The sequence below is a fragment of the Molothrus aeneus genome (genome assembly GCF_037042795.1).
Source record: "Molothrus aeneus isolate 106 chromosome Z unlocalized genomic scaffold, BPBGC_Maene_1.0 scaffold_33, whole genome shotgun sequence".
Classification (NCBI taxonomy): domain Eukaryota; kingdom Metazoa; phylum Chordata; class Aves; order Passeriformes; family Icteridae; genus Molothrus; species Molothrus aeneus.
Genome location: NW_027098761.1, coordinates 1,149,358 through 1,170,301, shown reverse-complemented (window position 1 = coordinate 1,170,301; position 20,944 = coordinate 1,149,358). Strand labels below are relative to the sequence as shown.

The 20,944-nt window shown below is 44.9% G+C and overlaps 1 protein-coding gene and 1 pseudogene across 1 annotated transcript in view; one reads left to right on the top strand and one right to left on the bottom strand.

Annotated features, from left to right (window-relative positions):
* The first annotated feature begins 3,622 nt into the window (after positions 1–3,622).
* On the top strand, positions 3,623–13,816 carry LOC136569473 (E3 ubiquitin-protein ligase BRE1A-like; annotated as a pseudogene).
* Positions 13,817–16,884: 3,068 nt separating this feature from the next.
* GRIN3A (glutamate ionotropic receptor NMDA type subunit 3A) overlaps positions 16,885–20,944 on the bottom strand; it is a 67,821-nt gene continuing 63,761 nt past the window's right edge. Inside the window, exon 9 of the mRNA XM_066569886.1 lies at positions 16,885–18,320. Within this exon, the coding sequence (XP_066425983.1) occupies positions 17,984–18,320 (337 nt within the window). The 3' untranslated portion in view covers positions 16,885–17,983. The remainder of the gene's footprint in view (positions 18,321–20,944) is intronic.

Below are 20,944 nucleotides of genomic sequence, written 5' to 3'. Positions count from 1 at the left end.
TCCCAAACAATTAAAAGGGGAATAATTGAATATTCCCTCGGCTTTGGCTCTTATCTTGCCAAACCTAATGGCAAAAGCCATGCCCAGGGCATCTTAGTTTCTGTTAACAGCTTCAAAGTGTTTATTCGTCCATTCATCCTTTCTACTTGGCCTGAATTCTCAGGGTGCCAGGGAATATGGAGGTCCCACTGAAATCTCAAAGCAGCTATAATCCCTTGAAGGATCCCCCTGTAAAACCAGCTTCCCCCGTCCAAGTCTACTGCCTTCACAATCCCATATTCAGAAACCATTTGTTAACTGATTGTTATGAATAATTTATGTAGCTATTGGCTTTTGCTATTATTGACTTCAGTAAACTATTTTGATACAGTACAGTTTGTAATCTCTAACTGCCTTTGATACAGTAGAATTTGTCAGCCTTTTATGGTTAATAACCTAATCCCTGCGTAGATTGTGTATCTTGGTGTGATATATATTATAGTTTAGGCTTTGACAGAATATTAAAATAGATACTATGTAATGTGTATTATAACATTAACTTTTGGAGAAGTAATTGTAGCTTTACTTTTGTAACTGACAAGTAGTGAAGCTAATGTTGATAGGAAGTACTTGTAAAAATGGCTACAATGTCTGTATGATAAGGTAACTGAAAAGAACCAGGCGAGTAACACCGAAAGAGCAAGGAAAAATCTACCACTGATCCTTCAGCTATCAATAACTCTAACCACACACCAGGGGGCCTCTTGAGGAAATAAATACAAGACTCTCAAAATTACATCTGCTTTGTTGCATGTACTCTTTAAGAAGTTGAGGTCAGGGGTTGAACTAAGATAAAGAATTCCTGGAACACCTAAACTCAAAGGAAGGTTTGAATATGTGTAATTGTCATAAATATGCATTTGACTAATGCAATGAAAAAGTAACTATATAAGAAGAGTTGTTACAGTTAAGAGTTACAGTTAACCGTGTGCATCTGGCTATGTACCCAATGCTGTTACTTTTGCTTTATCCCTTATTATCTCTTATAAAACCTTTAAAAATTTTAAAGAGTTAGCCTTGTTTCTCACAATGATCAAATAGTTGCTGAAGCAGCTAGAAACTCATCTGGCCACCTTGCTTAGATATACCCGAGCCTATCTAAGCCCTCTTGCCAAGGGAATCTCAGTAAAATATGTCCTATCCTTGGAAAGGACATAGAGCCCAGGGTCATTTCCCTGCCTTGCAATTTCCTTTATAGTCTGGCTATGTACTTTAGCCAGGCACCCCTCATTATTAGCACGTTTTGCTAAAACAAAAATACCCAATGCAGTACATCTTGAAGAACATTGCCAATCCTCGAAAGTCCCAATGACTCACCCCATGGAGCTGTCCCAACACCTGCAGGGTCAAAGCTCCTGGCATCCACTGTTTACTGCCCTTTGTTAATCAGTTCTCCCCTCTTTCTTGTGCCCCACTACCTTTAATTATCTCAAACTCCTCTGGTGGAAAAGATAGCACCAGCACCACCACTTCCCCCCTCTCCCTCAGGCACTAGCTCAGTCACAGGGGGTAAAGGGGGGATCCCAGAGACCTCTGGCAGAAGCACTGCTTTCTGAACATCTCCATTGAGCAGTTTATTACCTGTTGTCTCTTCTGAACACCCTGCCTGATGTCCCTTAACTGCTCTTATTTCTGCCTCTTTAGGCAAATTCACTACCTCCAACAAGTGAGTAATTGAGCTCTCCAGAGGGAACGTTTTTCCCTGCAAGTTAATAATCCTCACTCCTCCTAGCGTTCCAAATGCATGTAAAACCCACAAGCATACTTGGAATCTGTAAATCTTCTACTACCAAGCTAACTTGAGTTTAGAATTCCAGCTAAAGTCAGTGCTACTGCTAAGAGAAGGAAAATGGTTCCATGACAGTTGTCTTTTTAAATTTGAGGTGTAATTTAATGTTTCTGTTAAAAGAAACCTCACAGGATCCCCATATGTGCTGTTTCATTAACTCACTTAGATATAATCTTTATATTATACTATATGCTATATACTATACTGTATACCATACTATACACTAAAGGGCACTGCCAAGCTGAAATGATTGTGAAATGCTGCTGTTTGGCAAAGCAGTGTATACCAACTTCATCTTCAAAAGGTAATGGCCTTGTTGCTTTCAGTAGAACTGCTCAATTAAAGCAGGTAAGAACTGGAAGATTCAGTTCCTAACCCCTGGTTTGACTGTAAATGCCATTATAGGCTTAAATGGAACAGGTCGAATTTTACTGGTATAGTCTGCACTTCATTCACTTCTGATTTCATTCAGTCTGGCACAGCCTCAGTGGCTGTGGGAAAAGAATGCAGCTCATGTCTAGTGATGATCTGATTGGTTCCATTATTCATCTCCAGCTGCTCGTTCAGTTTGCAAAGTCTTTAAGGAGATTCTTTTAGCTTTGCTCAATAATATTTTAGGGAACTACAGGAAATACTGTTCAGACACGAGAAAAGCCTGTTTTAATATTGAGGGTGATCAAGCACTAGAGAGGCTGCCCAGAGCCATGGCTGAGTTTCTGTGCCTGGAGATGCTCAGGCTGCCTGGACAGGATCCTTGGCAACCTGCTTTGGCTGAGCCTGCTTCATGCAGGAGCACAGGGCAGGTGATGTCCAGTCCTCCCTTGCAGCCCCAGCTGTTCTGTGATTCTCTGTTAGTCCAGAGCTTTTGAGACTGCTTTGAGTTAGGAATAGGTTCTCTTCAAACATGTTTGCATCTCTCCTGGTACATAGCAAAATTCTTGAAATGGGTCTTTACAAGCCTTGAGTCCGAGTTTCTTTTCAGTTCTGTAGGATTTGTGAGCTCTCTACATACAGGTCTCATTTATTTCCAGGGTGTTGCTGCCTTCAGCTTTGACTGGCTTTGTGTGTAGATTCAATAGGAGCAGTTTGGTTGATGTGCAGTGAACTGGTGCACATACACACTGTCTCAGTTGTTTGCTAAAGTCTAACCTGGTTCTTTTTTGTTAATGCAGAAAAGCAGAGATGGAGGATCTCATCTGGAAGATGAAGATTTTTTTTGTGAAGAGGGTGATAAGGTACGGTGCTTCCATTTTAAATGTTACAGAGCAGTGGACATTTTTCCCATGAACTTTCTGCTTGCAGTGCAGATCCTGCTGGTGTCTTTTACGGCTTAATGTTGGACCAGAATGTGTGAGTCAGCACAGGCTGGCACAAACTCCCAGTTAGATGACAAGGAGTAGATTTGTTTCTGTTACCTTGCTCCTTGTGGGATCCCCAAAGCAAGAGCTGGGCAGAGGTGCAGTATTAGACATGTGAGCACTCTTAAAGTCAATCTGTGCCAGAGGATCACTGGCTTGTCAAGGGTTATTCCAGCTGCAAGGTCACTTCAGTGATTTACGGTCCTCCTTATCTGTATTCCACTTTTAATCTATTCCTCCCAACAAATATTTTTCAAAATCTTTTTGGTTCCATGATCTTCTCTGTTTTGGGCATTTTGTTACCATGATGCATCACCATGTTAAAAACCCCAAATGAAATTGACCGCATGGATGTGTACTTGGTGTTTTTTTGATAGTGTTCTTTAATGTTCAGGAAGAACTTGGAGAAGGTGGGAATCTGTACACTTCAGCCACCATGTCTGGAATTGGCAATAAACGGACGGCTGGAGAGCCTGGCCCTTCTGCACCTCTGGAAAAGAAGGCAGGGGTTGAAAATTTGGGCACCACTGTGGAGACCATTAAACTTGGTGGTGTTTCTTCAACCTTAAACTTGGTGGTATGTCTTCCTTGCATACCCTTACTCCACCTTTTGTTTTTTTTTCATCTGGAGGCAGAAATGTGTCTGGGGTCAGGGTGAGCCCTTCTGTGACCTGGCCTGTGTGCTGTGTGCCTGTGCCCAGGAGGAGCTGGACATCCGGACCCTGCAGACCAAGAACCAGAAGCTGTGGAGATGCTCGACCAGCGCCAGGCCATCGAAGATGAGCTGCGGGAGCACATTGAGAAGCTGGAGCGTCGGCAGGCCACTGACAATGCCTCTCTGCTGATCATCAATCCCTACTGGAATCAGGTTGGGAACAGCTTTTGTTACTTCATGTACAGTTTGCTTGTCTCCCCTGTACCACTGCACTCCTACACTCCTACTGTTCACATCCATTCCTTACCTTGTCTTGCCTTGCCTGTCCCATCATTCAGTTTGATGAAAATATCCGCATCATCCTTAAACGCTTCAAACTGGACCAAGGTCTTGGAGACCTTTTGTCTGAAAGGAAAGCACTGGTGGTGCCAGAACCTGATCTGTCCAGTCGGCTGTCTGTCTCTGCCCAGACACGCACAGGGTGGTTCTGGGGCAGCCCGCGCTTCAAAGGACGAGTCTGGACTCTTCAGTTTTTCAGTCTTCAGATTGTTTATTATTTCTTATCTACAGAATTTTCTTTCTGCCCAGCAGAGGTCTGACCAGCAAGGCAGCCAAGGGCACTCTGACCACCCATGGGGCGGTCATGTCTTTTTGTACTAAAAACTACGTACATCATATTTACCTTTATATCCCAATACCCTTCACCCATATTAGCAAGTGCACCTTCACCATGGACCAATCCCCAAGTGCCAACATCACCATAGAAAATGGATGAAGAAGAAGAAGAAAGAAGAAGAACATGACATGCCCTGATCCCTCCATCTTGTCTCCATAACCCCCCTGTACTAAAAACCCTAAAATCTATATTTCACCCTGTAAATATATCCTTCTTGCACCATTCACTCCCAAGTGACTCTCATGTCCTCAAACAGATGTCACATCCCTAGAGGGATTGAAATCAAGCCACCAGACGTTCCTGGCAACATTCCAGGATTTCCAAGCCCCCCAAGGGTTCTCTTGGTAACTCTGGACATCTGGAGTGATGTGCTGAGTTCCCACACTGATCCAGACTCTGACAGTAATCAGGAGTGTAAAGATGAGAGGGAATATGGTGAGGCACCTATCTGGGGACAGTGGGAAAGGTGGATTTCAGCTGTGGACAGCACTGATGTCCACTTCTAAAGGCTGACAGACTTTTTTTTGTGACTGTAAAGAACAGTGATATGCTACCTTCTAGAACACACTTTTTTCACCTCTTTATGTTCTATGGGGAGGACTGAAGCTGGCATTCTCCATGCTGGCTACTCTAGCCAGCAGTACCAGTGAGGAGATACAATCTCAGCTGAGAAAAATGACTCCTGAGCAGTGTCAGGAAAAGTTGGCTCTGTGCAATGTGCTGGCTGAAGCACTCCTTTGATCGCAGTCCTCCAAGCTGCAAGAGAGGGTGGAGACAGCAGAATCCCGGGTGTCTGTCCTGGAGACCATGATTGCTGACATTCAGTGGGACATTGACAAGATCCGCAAGAGAGAGCAGAGGCTCAACCACCACCTGGAGACATTCTGGAACGAGTAAGTGCTGGCCAGGAGACCTGGGAAGTGGGAAGGGTGTTGGATGGTGTCCAGGATTGCCAAGCAAATTGTATTCTATTTGCCATCTCTATGGCAGTTGTTTTCTGTTAAGTGGGTAGTTTTCCTTATCTCTTCCACAACCACTTCTTTCCCCAGGGAGACATCTGCTGATAACAGGCTACTGAATGTCACTGCATGACTGATAAGAACTATAGCATCCCAGTGTGAGATGCTCCACCCAGAGGGAAGAGCCAGGCATTCCTACCTGAGATATAACCAGCACAGCTTCTCCACTGGATTTTCCCAGAGGAACAGCTGCCTCTTCCACTGGATCTTCAGAGGAAGACTACACTCTTTTCCACAGGATCACTGCTTCAGCAGAACCACACCTGACACTCCAGGAGGACTGCAGCCACAATTCCAATTGGACTGCTACCAGCACCCTGATGTGTCAGGTTGTGTTCTGACTCTGTCAGTGTTGTTTTAGTTTACTTCATTGTTCATTTTATCTTTTTATTTTCTTCCCTAGTAAAGAACTATTATTCCTGCTCCCATATTTTTTGCCTGAGAGCCCCTTATTTTAAAACTTTTAGCAATTTGGAGGGAGGGGGTTTACATTTTCCATTTCAGGGGAGGCTCCTGCCTTCATTAGCAGACACCTGTCCTTCGAAACCAAGACAGATGGGTGTGTGACATTCTCTCTGGGACTTTGCTTGTAGAGCTGAGAACCTGCAGTGTTCCTTTTTGTCCATATTTCTGCTGCATCACTCTTGTCAGTATTTCACTGGGTCTTGAAGGAATCCCTTACATGTTTTGCAGGTAAATTCCAAAGGCTACAAGGTGTATGGAGCTGGGAGCAGCCTCTATGGGGGAATAATCACAATTCATGGCCTCAAGGTAAGGCCAGGAGCTTGGCTGTGGGCAAGGGGAAGATTACAGTCAAGAAGAACAAGGGCCACAATTTGAACACAATTTGATACTTATTTTAGATAATTTTTAGATCCTGTGCCACAAAGCTGGGTGACTCTGGGCAAGCCATTTTGTCTGTGTATGAGTTTTCTACTTAAGAAACACCTGGTGGAATTAGACTCTGTCTCACTTGGTCAAGTTACCTGACTGCTCAGTCTGTAACTACTGTTACTGCATGAACAGATAGTTCATTAGCACTCTCAGGAGACATATTAACAGTAGGATTTGCAAGGAGTTTATCTCAACAGTTTGAGGAGATGAATGCAGAGCTGGAAGAGAATAAAGAGCTTGCTGGGAATCATCTTAATGAATCGGAGGAACTATATCAGGATCTCGAGCAAGTAACTACACAGAATGAAAAGCTCAAGGTGAGACATCTGTAGCTGTGTGAGGACGAAGGTGTTCTGTGGGATGGGCTGCCCTCAGCTTTGCAGTGCTGTGTCTGCAGAAAACCTCATTGCAGTGTCTGTTCTGAGCCTGCTCTTTAGCTGTGTTATGCTTTGCTCCAGGTACAATTGAGTGAGTCTGTGGCTCCACTTGCAGCTCAGTGCGTTGGTGACACCGTGTGGCCACCGTTGGAAATTGTAATGGTTTCCTGCCCGTGTCCCGTTCTGATCTTTGAGTCCATTTTAACCATATCTGGTTAAAACTGTATTCGTCTCTTTACAAGTAGTGATCCCTCCTCCACCTTCCCCACGCCCTGTGCAAGTGGAACCAGAGAACAGAAACAATCAGGGAACTTGTGTGGGGAGAGAGGCTCTTGAAAGAGTCAAAGAATTTCTGTCTTTCCCACTGTGGGGGATGGATAGATAGGAAAGAGCCTGTGAGTTTGTGATGTTTTAAAGGTGGTAACACAATAAGCTGTGGCTCTGTGATAGATGAGTATATGGTGGGGAGAATAATCCAAATTTCATCTTAGTGGTCAGTGCCAGTTGTAGGAAATGTCTGTCTTGATAACCTAAATCTGATACTGGGAGCTGTCTTGAGGCACCTCTGAATTTTGTTTATCCACATGAGTTTGTTTAGAGATAAGTGATCTTTAGTTTACAACTTTTTTTTTTCCTTCTAATTGCTTTTAAGCTGAATGCATGTATGTATGTGTCTGTTTCACTGCTGCGAGTCCACAATCATTTGCTAACTATCTTTATTAGGAGGATTCAGATTCTGTACTTCTTTTTCTTTAATTTCCTTTCAGTCGTTATGTCTTACTGGTAGAAGGCTACCATAATGCCTACTTGCACATGCACTTTCTCTATTCTCTCACTTTTCTATGTGTCCATCTTTGTTGATGAGGTGATTATTGTTTATGGCAGGTCCAAGGCTGTCAATGAGCAAGAAGGTATGATGTTGTGCTGTGCCTAAAAATGACCACCACCTCTCCCACACTGCCATTTAGGGGCTACAGTGCACTAGAACATCTGGGTTTTTTCTTTGTTACTGTTAAATACTTGTTCTGGCAGGTCTCTTCATCTCAAAAAAACCAAAGCTCTTCACCTTGGAGGCCATGGTTGGGTGTAAAACTGGCATGACTTCTTTTCAGACAAAAGTGTTGTTCTGTTATGTGGCAGAACGATAACAGTCTTATTTTGTTCTTTGTCCTTGTCACTTAGCTTGTTCTCCATCTCCATGAAAGTCCTCAAGAAGGTTGGCAGAAGTGTGGTTTGTTGCAGAGGTGTTCCTGTTTTTGCAGGCCCCATTAATCGGGAGATGCGTCACCTCATCAGCAGCCTCCAGAATCACAACCACCAGCTGAAGGGAGAGGTGCTGAGATACAAACGCAAACTGAGAGAGGCCCAGTCTGACCTGAGCAAGGTAACACAGCAGGAGATGCCAGAAAAGAGGGGAAAGGCTTAGAAGGGGGAATGCTGTCACCCTTACCAGGAATACCAACCTTTCTGATACGCTGTGCAGGATGCAGTGAAATTTTCTGTGGAGCTCTGCACTCTGCTGCTTCCTTTGACCAAACGAATGCTCTTCCTATGTAGCTGTGTAGTGCTCCATGAAAAGGGGGCATGGAAGCATGGATCTGGGAAGACAAGGGAGAAGGGGATGAGGAAGACTCCTGGCTAAGAACTTAAACATTTGTTTTCTTGGTCATCTCTCTTGCTGTTCCATGCCAGATCCACTCTCGCAGTGGCAGTGCTCTCCTCCAGTCCCAGTCTAGCACTGAAGACACAAAGGAGGAACCGCAGAGATCAAGCAGGAGCCTGATGATCCTTCTGCCCAAGTGACTGTTCCCAAGGCTGCTTTTGAAGATGTTAATGAGATGAAGGCCAGGCAAGATGAAGAGGAACGGGAGCAGGTGAGATGGGAAAGAGAGAGGGAATGAGAGAAGGAAAAGGAGAAGGAGAAAGAGAGAGAATGAGAAAAAAGAGAAAGAGAAGGAAAAGGAGTGAGAGTGGGAAAAGCAGAAGCAGAAGGAATCAGAGAAGGAGAGAGAGTCCTAAGAGAAGGAGAAAGGGAAGCATGAAGATGGAAGAAAGAAGGAGGCTGAAGTGATCAAGCAGCTGAAGGCTGAGCTCAAGTAAGAGTTGCTGTTTTCTCCCTTTCCTGTGTGAGCAGTGCCCAAGCCTGGGGTGTTCACGTGGTCTTGCTTTTACGGGATCAGCATCACTGGAATTTGGAACCAAGAGAGTTTCTTGACACCCTCTGTTTCTGATTGTGATGTGGTCAGTGCAGTAGCTTAAAGCATGAATTACCAAAGGAGATACTTCATGGTGTGGGTCAAGTAATGTTGATTTGTTGCTGTCATAACAATAGCATAGAAGTTCACAGCAGCAGGTTATTAATAGAGGACACAGCTGTGTTCCCACTCCTATATGGTTCCCAAAGCAGAGGTGGATAGTTTCTAGCTTATTGTTAGGGTACCTCTTTCATCTCCAGCCCACTTCTTGCATTTCAACCTATGTCCCTTAACATGTTTCTTTTCCAGCCTGTATTCAGCTGCTGTTTTATGTTACCAGGATAAGATGACCCAAGGATGACTCCATATCCATGTGGGAGATGAGAGAATATTGCCAGGCTGTGGTGCTGGCTATGCAGCAGTGGCTTTGCTGCTGTGTTCTCACTGTGGTCTGTCTCCCTTTCTCCAGGAAGGCCCAGGAGAGCCAGAAGGAGATGAAACTCTTGCTAGATCTATACTGCTCTGCCCCCAAAGAGCAGAGAAACAAAGTGCAGCTGATGGCAGCTGAGAAAGCAAAAGCTGAGGTGAAACTCTTGCTAGATATATACTGCTCTGCCCCCAAAGAGCAGAGACAAAGTGCAGCTGATGGCAGCTGAGAAGGCAAAAGCTGAGGTATTCCTAATTTCTCTTCCTTTTATCTTTTTAATGTGTTACTTAAACTTTTCAGATACTCTGCAGCAGAACTGCATTGTTTCTCTCCTCAGAATTGAGGATTATTTGTCTTCTCAGCTTTGTCACTTAGATATTGGAATGGTTGGGAGATAAACAGGGACTAGTTGCTAGTGCAGGCACACACACACACCAGTCTCTAGGCTCATAAGCATAGACCCATTTGCAGATTCCTTCAGTTCCAGTGCATGTCCCTCTCTTTGGGACCCCTGTGGTTCCAAGCCCCTCTTGCCTTGTTCACAAGCAGGTCTCACCTATAGGCAGCACTTCCTCTGTGCAGCACACACACATGGGGTGAAGAGTTAGATTACATGGCAATACTTAGGAAAAGATACAAGAAGCTAGGACAGGATAGGCTGTGATGATTGTGGGCAAGGCTGAGCCAGACAACTGCGTACTGACTGCCCATATTTCCCATGGGACTGGCTCCTTTTATACCCTTCTCTGTCTAACCCCAATTTGTTCATCCTTGGTCTCCATTTCCCTGCACATTGCTTCTGAATTTGAGCAGTTCTTGATTGCCACAGCTGTCCCAGTTCAGGAGCCATTCCTGCTTTACAGTGTCATCAGTTACAAAGTCCCAGCTGATCCTCCCAGAGGTGGTTCCTGTTATTGTATTTGGATTCTTGTTATTGTAGAACAGAACTGCTCTACCTTGTCAATGCTGAAGTGGCCAAAATGAGTTTAAGGAGCTTGGCAGCCTGTTACCTGGAAGCTGTAAAGCTGTGCACATGTAGAATTTTTGCCCTGGTATATCTGACAGCTGTTCAGCTGCTGGGAATTGGGTGTTGGTTTCTGCCCAGCTCTGGCAATGACTGTGTCAAACCTGATTCTGCCAGACAAGTGACAGGTGACCATTTTTTCTCTGCACTTTCAAATTCAGAGTATCTTTGCTGTGGTGCAGACTTGTGGGGAATACATTTTTCTGGTTGTTGGCATAATGTGGAAGTTATCCCAGGGAGGCTGGGACTAGAGGATCTTTAAGGTCCCTTCCAATCCAGGCCATTCTATGACCCTGTATCCTGTCATCCTTGGAACTGTGGAACTGTTCACTGCATTACAGCAAGTCTTTAAGCCACTGCCCAAAAATAAGACATGTTTGTTGCAAATATTTGACTGCTAACTTTTAAAGTGTTGACCAGAGAGATCTGGGTACAGCTCTCTGGATACAGGCACAGCTGTTCAGGGAGAAAAAGGCAAGCCGAAGGTGTGCTCCCTGGTGATGGGGAAGCAGGGGTAGTTTTAGGCTGCAGCTTGAATGACAGCTCTGAAGACCCACAGAGCATGCATTCATTTGTGCCTCCTGGTCCCTCTGTGTCCCTTTCCAAGGTGGATGCCCAGCTGCAGGTGGTGCGTAAGCTGGAGGAGAAGGAACACTTACTGCAGAGCAGCATAGGAACAGGAGAGAAGGAGCTGGGGCTGCGAACACAGGCCCTGGAGATGAACAAACGCAAGGTGAGCGATGCCTTCCTTTCCTCTTGGGCTGTAAGTGGGAGCTTGGGGAGGCATGGAAGGCTCTGAGCTCTCACTGGCATTACAGAACCTGGTATTCCCTGGTTTTGGATGAGTTTATCAGAAGGCTGAGGAGTCCTGGAGAGAATTATGATTAAATTTAAATTTAATTATGATTAAAATACTGGAGACTGATGTTTTGCTTTGATAAGGAGAAGCAGGTTATATGTTTTTCTGTGTAACCTATGGTAAAGAAAGACACAGCAGCCAGATGAACTGGGGTCAAAGCTTTTATAGCAAAGATGGGGTAAGCAAAAGGAGATATAGGTGGGGACTGTGAACACTTTTAACAAATTCCTAAGATAGTAAAGTAGGTGTGTTACAGTAAAGTAAGACTTAAGACTTGTGCTGCCTTTGTTGTTAAAGTTTAGTAGAAATGCAGAAATTACATTAAAACAGGCAAAAAGGAAAGCAGGAGTATCACTGTGAGGAAGAGCTAGGGAGAATTCAGCAGTCACCTGTGCTTAATATGACAATTGGTGGTATTAGGGCATTTGGTTATAAAGTCAGAAGAGAGGTGGTGAAGAGAGAAGATTGTTAGAAATAGGTATCTTGCAGTTCTGTCTAGTTCAGCTATAGAACTGCCTCTGAACACTTTTACAGAGAAAATATTGAAGCTGGAAGGCTGAAAATACCTTAAGAAGAGATTTGGATGATCATTAGTGTTTTTCTAAGTGATGTGCTTTGCAGCATGCCAAGGTTTGGCTCTGCCCAAAGGAATCTTGAAGCTAAATGATCAAAACTTGTTGATAATAAGGTAATTACAAGGCACTAGAAGCCACTAGAGCTGTTCTTCTATGTTTGGTCCTTATATACTGGTTTTCTTTCTCAGGCCATGGATGCAGCCCAGCTTGCAGATGATCTGAAGGCCCAACTAGAGCTGGCTCAGAAGAAGTTACATGATTTTCAGGAAGAGATTGTGGAAAACAGAGTAACTAGAGAGAAAGAGATGTTCAACTTCAAAAGGGCTGAGGTGTCGCAGACATCTTTTCATGAAAATCCTTTCATTAGGATTTTTTCCTGCTGAGAAGCTGAGAGGCTTCAGGAACAAAATGTAAACAATGGTTATCTGCTGCTGTGGAATGCAACAGGGGCATTGTGATTGGCCCATCTTGGATGTTTATAATTAATGGCCAATCACAGCCCAGTTAGCTTGGACTCTCTGTCCGAGACACAAACCTTTATTATTCATTTCTTTCTATTAGCTTAGCTAGCCTGCTGAGATGACACTTTTTCTTCTATTCTTTTTAGTATAGTTTTAATGTAATGTATATCACAAAATAATAAATCAAGCCTTCTGAACATGGAGTCAACATTCTCGTCTCTTCCCTCACCTGAAAACCCCTGTGAACACTGTCACACTGAGGTACATATCCTATGCACAATCCTTCAAGATCTGTCTGCTATGGTGTCCTTCTTGTACATCGAGCTTGCCAAGGCTTTCAGCTGAACTGCTCTTGGTGTCCAGTTTCACTTTGATTTTGGCTTCATCAGGTCTTGGCTCTTTCAGATTTTTTCCCCTGATAACTGACAATACTTGTAGTATCAGAGGATCATGTTGTCTCTTGGATTATAGGGGATGAAACTATGGGTGGCATGACTTAGCCAGGTGTGTGTTCTCTTGGGTCCCTGAAGAAGCTGACAGAGAATGTACTGCTCCTTCTCTTGGTCTCCTGTTTTTGTGCAGGAAGATATTTCTGGGTTGCGCAGAAAGCTGGAGACCACAAAGAAGCCTGACCTGGTTCCCAACTGTGATGAGATCCTGATGGAGGAAATCAAGGATTACAAGGTGAGTATCTGTGTCCCTCAGCTTCCCTTTTTATCTTAGTCAGAAGGTGTGTAGGAACACTTCCAGTATCTGACATCTCTCGTCGTTACTCTGGCACTGGAGAAACCACATTGTCCTTCTGAGGAATGGAAGGACCTTCATGTTCAGACATCTCTGAGCACAGCAGCTGGGCTGCAGGGCCCCTCACAGCTCTGTGTCTGTGTGTCTGTTTGGGTGTGTGTCTCTGTGTGTGTGTGTGTGTGTGTGTCTGTCTGTGCATCTGTCTGTGTGTGTCTGTGTGTCAGTGTGTGTGTGTGTGTGTCTGTGTGTGTGTGTCTGTCTGTGTGTCTGTGTGTGTGTCTGTCTGTCTGTCTGTCTGTGTGTCTGTGTTGCAGGCCTGCCTGACTGTGCCCGTGCTGCAGCATGCACAAGAAGGATGTGGTGCTCACCAAATGCTTCCACGTCTTCTGCTTGGAGTGCGTGCAGACGTGCTACCACACCCGGCAGCGCAAGTGCCCCAAGTGCAGCGCAGCCTTCGGGGCTGACGACTCCCACAGGATCGACATTGGCTGAGGCCTCTGAGCCCCCACTGCTGCCGAGCCAGCCTCCCTGCCTCCCTCTCAGCTTCTGCTGCCTGAGCTGCAGTGTCTCCTGGGAGGGGCCTTCAGGGTCTCGAAAGAGACACACTCTGGATCTTGCTTCCTTTCTTGGCCCTGTCCCTTTGATCTTGCCCTCGGTTTTTGTGAGTTCTTTGTGCCTGAGAGGAAATTTCCCATACCTGGCTTTCACACTGCCAAGGTGGGACCATGCCGCTGAAGTGCTGCCTTGGTGGGATGGAAGCTCAGCTGCAGCAGAGATTTGTGAGAGCTTCATTTGAGGGCTCTACCCATCAAGGAATGGCCCTGCTCCTGAGAGGGAAGAGTTTCTCAATTACCAGGCCCAATAGAGGCCAAGGAAATGAATCTGTAGTCTCAGTGGAGCAACTCCTTAGGCACCTGGGATCTTCCTGAGCCAGGCCAAGAACCCCTGAGGGCTGGTACACTAGGAAACCCTAGCCCCAAACAAACACATCTAAATATCCAGAAGAGGAGAAAGAAGAAATCTTGGAGACCCTTAGGAAATAGCATTCCACTGAGGAGCCCTGGTTGAGGTGCTCACCTTCCCCTAGGCTGAGGCATTGCTGTCATTGCCCTTCTCAGAAAAGGACTTTTAGTCGTCCCTTTGCTGCAGCTTTACCACAAAGATTAACTTTGTTATGCACAAATTCTTATTAAAGCTGTTGTTTGGTTTATTTTCCTGGTACTCCTGCCTCTGGTACTGTCTGTCTGTTCTCCCATCCTTCCTTTGTCCAGTTCTTGGAAACATTTCTCACAAGCTTTAAACTGCAGTAGAGACATGTGATTTCTTCCTTCTTCTCCTTTCAAAATGTGCTCAGCTAGAGCAACTTTGGTCCCTCTGGCTGTATCCCCAGTGGCTTATTCCTGACACATCAGGAGGGCCAGGACGCTGCATTATTTCTGCAGTCATTTTGTCATGGCTGCTGGGAATTTTGGCAGAGATGTCGTGTGGCTTAGAGTCTCAGTGCTCCCTGTGCTTGGAGGCTGCATTTGAAGTCTGCTCCTAAAATCAAAATGGGAAGTTATTGATTTGTGACATTTCTTCCTAGGGTCTAGTGTTTTCCCTGTAAACCTAATTTGCATGGAAGGTGCACCTGTCAGAGGTTTGTCTCATGGGTGTCCCTTCTGTGAAGCAGGGAATCTCCTGCCTTCCTCCATCCCCTCCCTGCAGGAAATACCAGATACAAAGTGAAAGGAGTTCATCCCAGGCTCTCATACGATTCATTATCTTGCTGAAAACATTCAGAATGTTTGAGTAAAGCTTGTAAATGATGAGGAATCCTGAAAAGTGAGAAGGAACACGGCATCCTGCCTTTCCAAGGGGAACCTGGGCTGCTGAGAGTCCCTGCCATGGTGTAAGAGCTGTTAGAAGGAATGAGAGTAGAACCCACTCCCCTTTCCCTGGAAGTTGCTCCTGGGATTACAGGTTCTGGCAGCAAGCTGGCTAAAGTATGGTGTGGTAATGCTGCTGGTAGATTTTGGGGAACAAATGCTTCTTCAACCAGGACCTGGCTCATGAACAAACTGTCTGCATCTTCAAACAGCTTTGCTACAGCAGCAGGAGTTCCTTTTACAGCTGAGAACAGCAACCTGAACTGAACAGCCCCAGCAGAGCTGCAAATCCCCTCTGTCCATCCCCAGTGTATCACCTTTCTATTGAAATGAGCTTTGTGTGCACTCTGCCCAGGTTGGCGTCCCTCTGCTCCTGGCAGGAAAAGGATACTTCCAACAATCTGCATTAGTTTCACAGAGGAGTTTTTGGAAACTTCTGTCCTCCCTTAGCAAGAAAAATATGTTGGTTTTGTTCTAAAGTAATAGCTTATTTCAAGCTAATTTCTGGAATAACTGAGTTTTTCTGTGCTTTTAATTAAACCACTGAGAAACAGAACATATGGAAATAATTAAAATTTTTCAGGACTAGTAAGTATTGGGGTAAAAAAGTAAAGCAGTGACGGTATTCTTTATGAAAACATTCTCTAAATTCAGTGTCTTAGGCAAGAAAGAAAAGCCTCGTCTCCAATCTCCCGTGCACCTTCTGCCACAGCAGATCCTCCCTTCTGCCACAGCAGATCCTCCCCTCTGCCACAGTCTACAGGCACTGGTGTGCCTGTGCTACTCCCCTTCCCACAGAAACACAGCAATCTCCTGTGCCCAGGGGATTAGGCTGGAGCCGTGGCTGAACAAGAAAATAATATGCCAAAATATGTCTCTGTTGGGCAGCAGTTACTTGGGTCCTTTCTGAAAAGGCACAGTTGGTGGTGCAGTAATTCAGAGCAATCCCTGTTCTGCATTTGACATGAGAGAAGCTCCTCAGACAACTACCAGAAATAACACTTGCTTAACAGTAGTTATTAGGTGGTTGACATTTTTTCATTTATATTTTTGCTTTTAAATGAAGTCAGATTTGTTGAAGGATTTGGTGTTTAGAGCCTTGAAGCAAAACATTTTTGCTTAAGATACAACTAACATTTTCAGTTGTTAGTTTGTTTTTTTTTTTTAAATCTGTTTCTGGGCTCATGTGTGTAGAGAGAAGGACATAAAAGCCTTGATAAAAATACTTATAAAATTGGACTGAAATACTTCTTTCCTAGTGTTTTAATGAAAAGAACAATATTCATATGTTCTAAACCAGTGATGTTGGAGGTTGTGAGGTACCAGGTGCTACACAACGAAAAAGATCTTTCTAGAAATCTGATTATCTAAAGGGGAGAGGGAGGGGAAGGGAAGGCAACAAAAGTAATCTGAGTGGGTAAGGGTCCATCAAGTTTGTCAGGAATGTGGGGACATCCCAGATCTATTAGACCTACCGAGGTGCAGGCCTGTGGATCCCACTTCTCTGTTTTATGTCCTAATTTCTCTTCCCCGTGTTACTGCATTGGAAGGAGCAGAAACACAAAAGCAGAGAACAAGCCCTGAGCAGGGAACAGCTCTCTGGCTAATTAGTCTGGGTCTCATTGTGATCAGCTTTTAGTGCTGTTGCAGAGGTTTTCATGTACAAGAGCTCTTCAAAGGTTAGAGATGCAAATAGGTAGAATGTCTTCCTCAATCTGCCTGCAGCCTTTGAACTCCACCTAACAAGAACACCCCGGGCAACCCCTGCAGGTGACTGGAGATACAGGGAGGGTAAAAATTTGGTGATTTATCTGGGAGACCGCAGTTAAGGGACAGTGTTACCAACTTTTTCTCTGTACTATGGGATGTGTTGGGAAGTGGTTTTTAAAAATTGGTAGAAACCCTATTTAAAAAACACAGTCAGTTGAGTTGATGCAGTGTTTATTCAGATGCTGAACAGCTTACCCTTCCTTCCCCTCATCACCCAGAAGGGAGAGAGCTCCATTCAGTACATTGCCTCTGAAACCACAATTTCTCATTCTTCATTCACAGGGTGGTTTTGGTGACTTCTTTTGGTTTTGATGGGACCTTGGTATCTGAATAAATCGTGGTCCAGAGCCCCTTTAGTCACCTCATCTGTGAGGAAGGACCTTATAGTCATCTTAAGACAGAGAATATTAAGGGAGTAGTTTCACACTGGCAAATATTTCACTTTTTGAGGTAAATACTGATTTACAGTAGTGCCCCCTCTCCCTTCTCATCCTTGTCCTGTGTCACTGTGAATCCATCCCTTCACCTGTCAGTGCAGTGTTTGCACGGCTTCTCCCGTGGGAGGGAGTGGAAGCCCAGCCTAGGCTCACAGGCAGACAGAAGTGGTGGTTTGGTTTTTGCCAAGTTATTTTAAGCTGGGTGAGTTCCTTCACCACAGCCTCAGAGCAGCCACACCTCCATTTGTGCTGACTGAGCTGAGGGAATCGTGTGTGGTGGGTTTGCCACCAGGAATTTTTCTTGTGAGCCTGTGCCAGGAGAGAAGGGACTGCCAACACAGAACAGCACCTGCCATAAAGAGGCATCCATGAGGAGCCTTCACATGAACAGAGACTAGACCCACACAGAACACAACAAAAATGTACCAACAAAGGGACATATTGCCAATGAACAGTTTAAACCTTTTTTTGGTATCTTTTTCTTTTTTTTTTCCTTAATTAATGCACAGAAAGGGCTAAAAAAGTGAAACTTCACTGTTACTGTCAAGTGGAGAAACAAGGAACTCTCATTGGGATGCTCCTTGTCTCTCCAGTCCCTTGGGAATGGCTGGTGTTTTCCAGGAGAATAAGAAACTTGCTGTAAAAGGAGAACTCAGGAGGGTGGCAGTGGCTGTGGGCTGCTGCAATTCTGCTCTCCTGAAGAGCTTATTGCCTGGTTTATTTTTGCACCCCTTTCTGGCATTACAAAAGTGTGTTACAAATTTTACAGAGGAAGGGGAGAAAGGAAGAAAAGGGGAAGGGCACAGATATGCCAGCCTAGGGCTCTGCAGTTCTGTTTGTCCGTGCATACTCTTCCAGCTCTGATTTCCTGTCCATGGCAAGTTGCAGCTCCTGCTTGATGATTTCGATCTGCTTCTCCAGCTCTGTCAGCTCTTGCAGCACCGAGGTCCTCGCAGTGTTGAGGGACTCTGCTTTCCCATTGGTGGTTAAGGAAGGTGGAGTCTCTCTCCTCCCCTGTGGCAGGGGGATGTCCTGGTGCTGATGGATTGTCACCTCGTTTTGCCCCTCATCAGTGCAGATGTATTTTTTTCGGTGGCAGTTGCCCAGGTTGGCTATGTTCCACACCACATGCTGGCTATTCCCCACATGGGCCCTGAACAGAGAGAGGAGAGTTAACACCACATCAGAGCCTGCTCTTGTCTGTGTGCAGACGTCCACTGGGAGCCATCCTACTGGAAAAATATAAGGCTGCTGTTGCATGTTACATAGAAATATTATTCCTTTATCCCTGAAATTATGTTTTCTTGCAAAGCACAAATCATGAATTTAAATGACCAAATTTTTGTGATTTAACCATAGCAGAGGCTAGCACAGAACCCTGAATGTAATCTTTCCCAAAACTTTTTTCAGTTATGAAATTACTCAGCTGCAGCTCAGGAAAGTCTGAGTCCTTCAAAGCCTCTGAAAGCTTTTGTGGTTGCAATGTGCAAGTTTATTACAGTATTAGTCCTTTGTGTGTTACTACTCAGTTCTGACTTGGGCATTTGCTCTCATGGAGAAGGAAAGAGACTCCCCAGAGCTGCTGTGGAGAGGTGAAGGGGGAAGCTTTGTCCTTTAGTCTTTAAGTCTTGTTGGGGAGCTGCTCGTGCTCTGGGGGCCGGACACCAGTGATGTTTATCCAAGCCTTGCAGGTTCATTCCTGAGCTTCCTGACACACCACAGAGATTTAAAGGCTGTCAAATTGGAGCACAAATTTCAGTCTGGGAACTTTTTGAAATGCTTCAAATTTTTTTTCTGCAGAAATACTTCTATAATATTTTGATTCTAGAAAATCTTTTCCTACTTTATGGGGAACTTCCCTTTGCTGCCCTCCCAGATCAGGCCATTTCCCAGGACTCCTTCCCAAAGTGAGGTGTAGCCCATGACCTCCACTCTCCAGCTGGAACAGAAGGAGGCACAGAGTTTGCTGTTGTGGGAGAGGAGCTTCTCTTTCCTGCCTGCTTTCCCTTTGGGACAGGTTGGTGTGTGCTCATTTGATAAAGGCAGCTTTAAACTCTGAAGCAGTTGTGTTTCAAACTGCTCCCTTCTCGAGCTCTTCTGTGGGTATCCTTGGACAAAAGGCCTCTTGGTGGGAGCTCCCTGTGGGCAGGTTAAGGAAGGAGGTTGATATTTCAGGGTTGTGATTGCTGAAAGCAGCTGGTTTAAGGGGTGGATACTTTTCTCACCTGACTGAAGTAAAGGAACTTGGAAAGTGAAAATTTTGTTCAAGGAGGTGGCGACTGTGGGTGTTTTCCAAGAGATGGGCCAGCAGAGAGAAGAGGCTGGAGGGTAGGTGTCAGGCAGGAGCAGCAACCCCTGCCTGGATCATGCTCCAGAGAGCTCAGGGAATCCCAGCAGGGATGTGTATGTAGAGTTGTTTATTTTTGTGCAGATCAGCTATATTCTCATATTTCAAAATAAAAGATGGGAACACTCCAGGTCTGGGCAGTTGATTTTAACAAATGCCAGTCCACAGTTAGCACTTCAGTTTCACCAAGTCAATAAAACCATTTAAAATTGGGCTACCGATGCTGAGCAGCTTTTGTAGTTTTGGTGACCTTAAGAAACCCAACAGATTTTCCTCCAGGAGGATACCTGGAGTAGCATGATGCCAATTTTTTCCACCTCTTTTCTGTATCTTTGGTGCTTTTAAGAGTTCTTCAGGGCCCAGCAGGAATGATAGCACATGTGATAATGTAAGTGATTTGAGAGCTCTGTGTTGTGCTGATGGCTCAGGTTTCAGCTTTCATATTTTTCAGATTCTATTCTGCTTTATTGTGTAGTGTTGAGCCTCGTATTAGGGGATTGTAAGCTCTCTTCACAGAATAGGTAGACAAAACAATTCCTTCTCTAGCTGAGGACCAAAGACAGCCGATCCAGATCTCAGGCCCAAGAGTATAAACACTGGTGGACTGAAGAGAGAAAACAAGAAGGATGGGACTTCATGGGCTAAAGCTGTAATTGGACAATTAGCTCCAATATGCTAATGGACCAAAACTTATAAAAGTATGAGACCCCATGACCTGTCATCCATTTTTCTGGCCATTTTGGGTTGTGCTGCCCAAGGTGGATCTATTTAAGGCCTCTTAATAAATACCTACTTTATTCTTTAGCTCCGTCTGGTCTCTGATCTAGGTCAGTTTTCACAAGGCATCAGTGCCTTGCCACATGAGTGTTCATGACAATCTGGACATCCCACTCATGGCTCTAAATTCATCCCGGTTCTGTGCAAACAGCAGGTCTGAGATGCTGAGAAGGGCAAGCACAGTGGGTGGGTGTGCATACACACACCTGAGGGATGACTGCTGTGTGGGCAGAAGGTTTTGGACTGCTGTACATCTTCACTCTCCCAAGTTGGAAGATTATTTGCATGGATCTTTTTCTAAGCCATTGCCTGGGGGGATTATGCACCATCTCCTCCTGTTCCACCCAACAAGGAGGGTGCAGCAGAAGGAAACATTTTGCAGCACTCATGGCCTCTCATGCTGCTCATAGATCAAATGCCAGGAGTGGCTGTGTTCAAGGAGGTTCCATACATGGTGTTCTTTGATAAGATGAAGTAATGAACAAAGGAGATCGATTGCAGGCATTTTTAGACACTTGTGTGTATAAAGGCAGCTCAGGAGCTTAGAGATGCTTACTCATTTATATTTGCTGCCTTTAGCAGAGGATTATCAAAGAAACACAACATAAGTTGACATCTGTAGGTTTCAGTCAGGCCAAACATCCAGTAACATT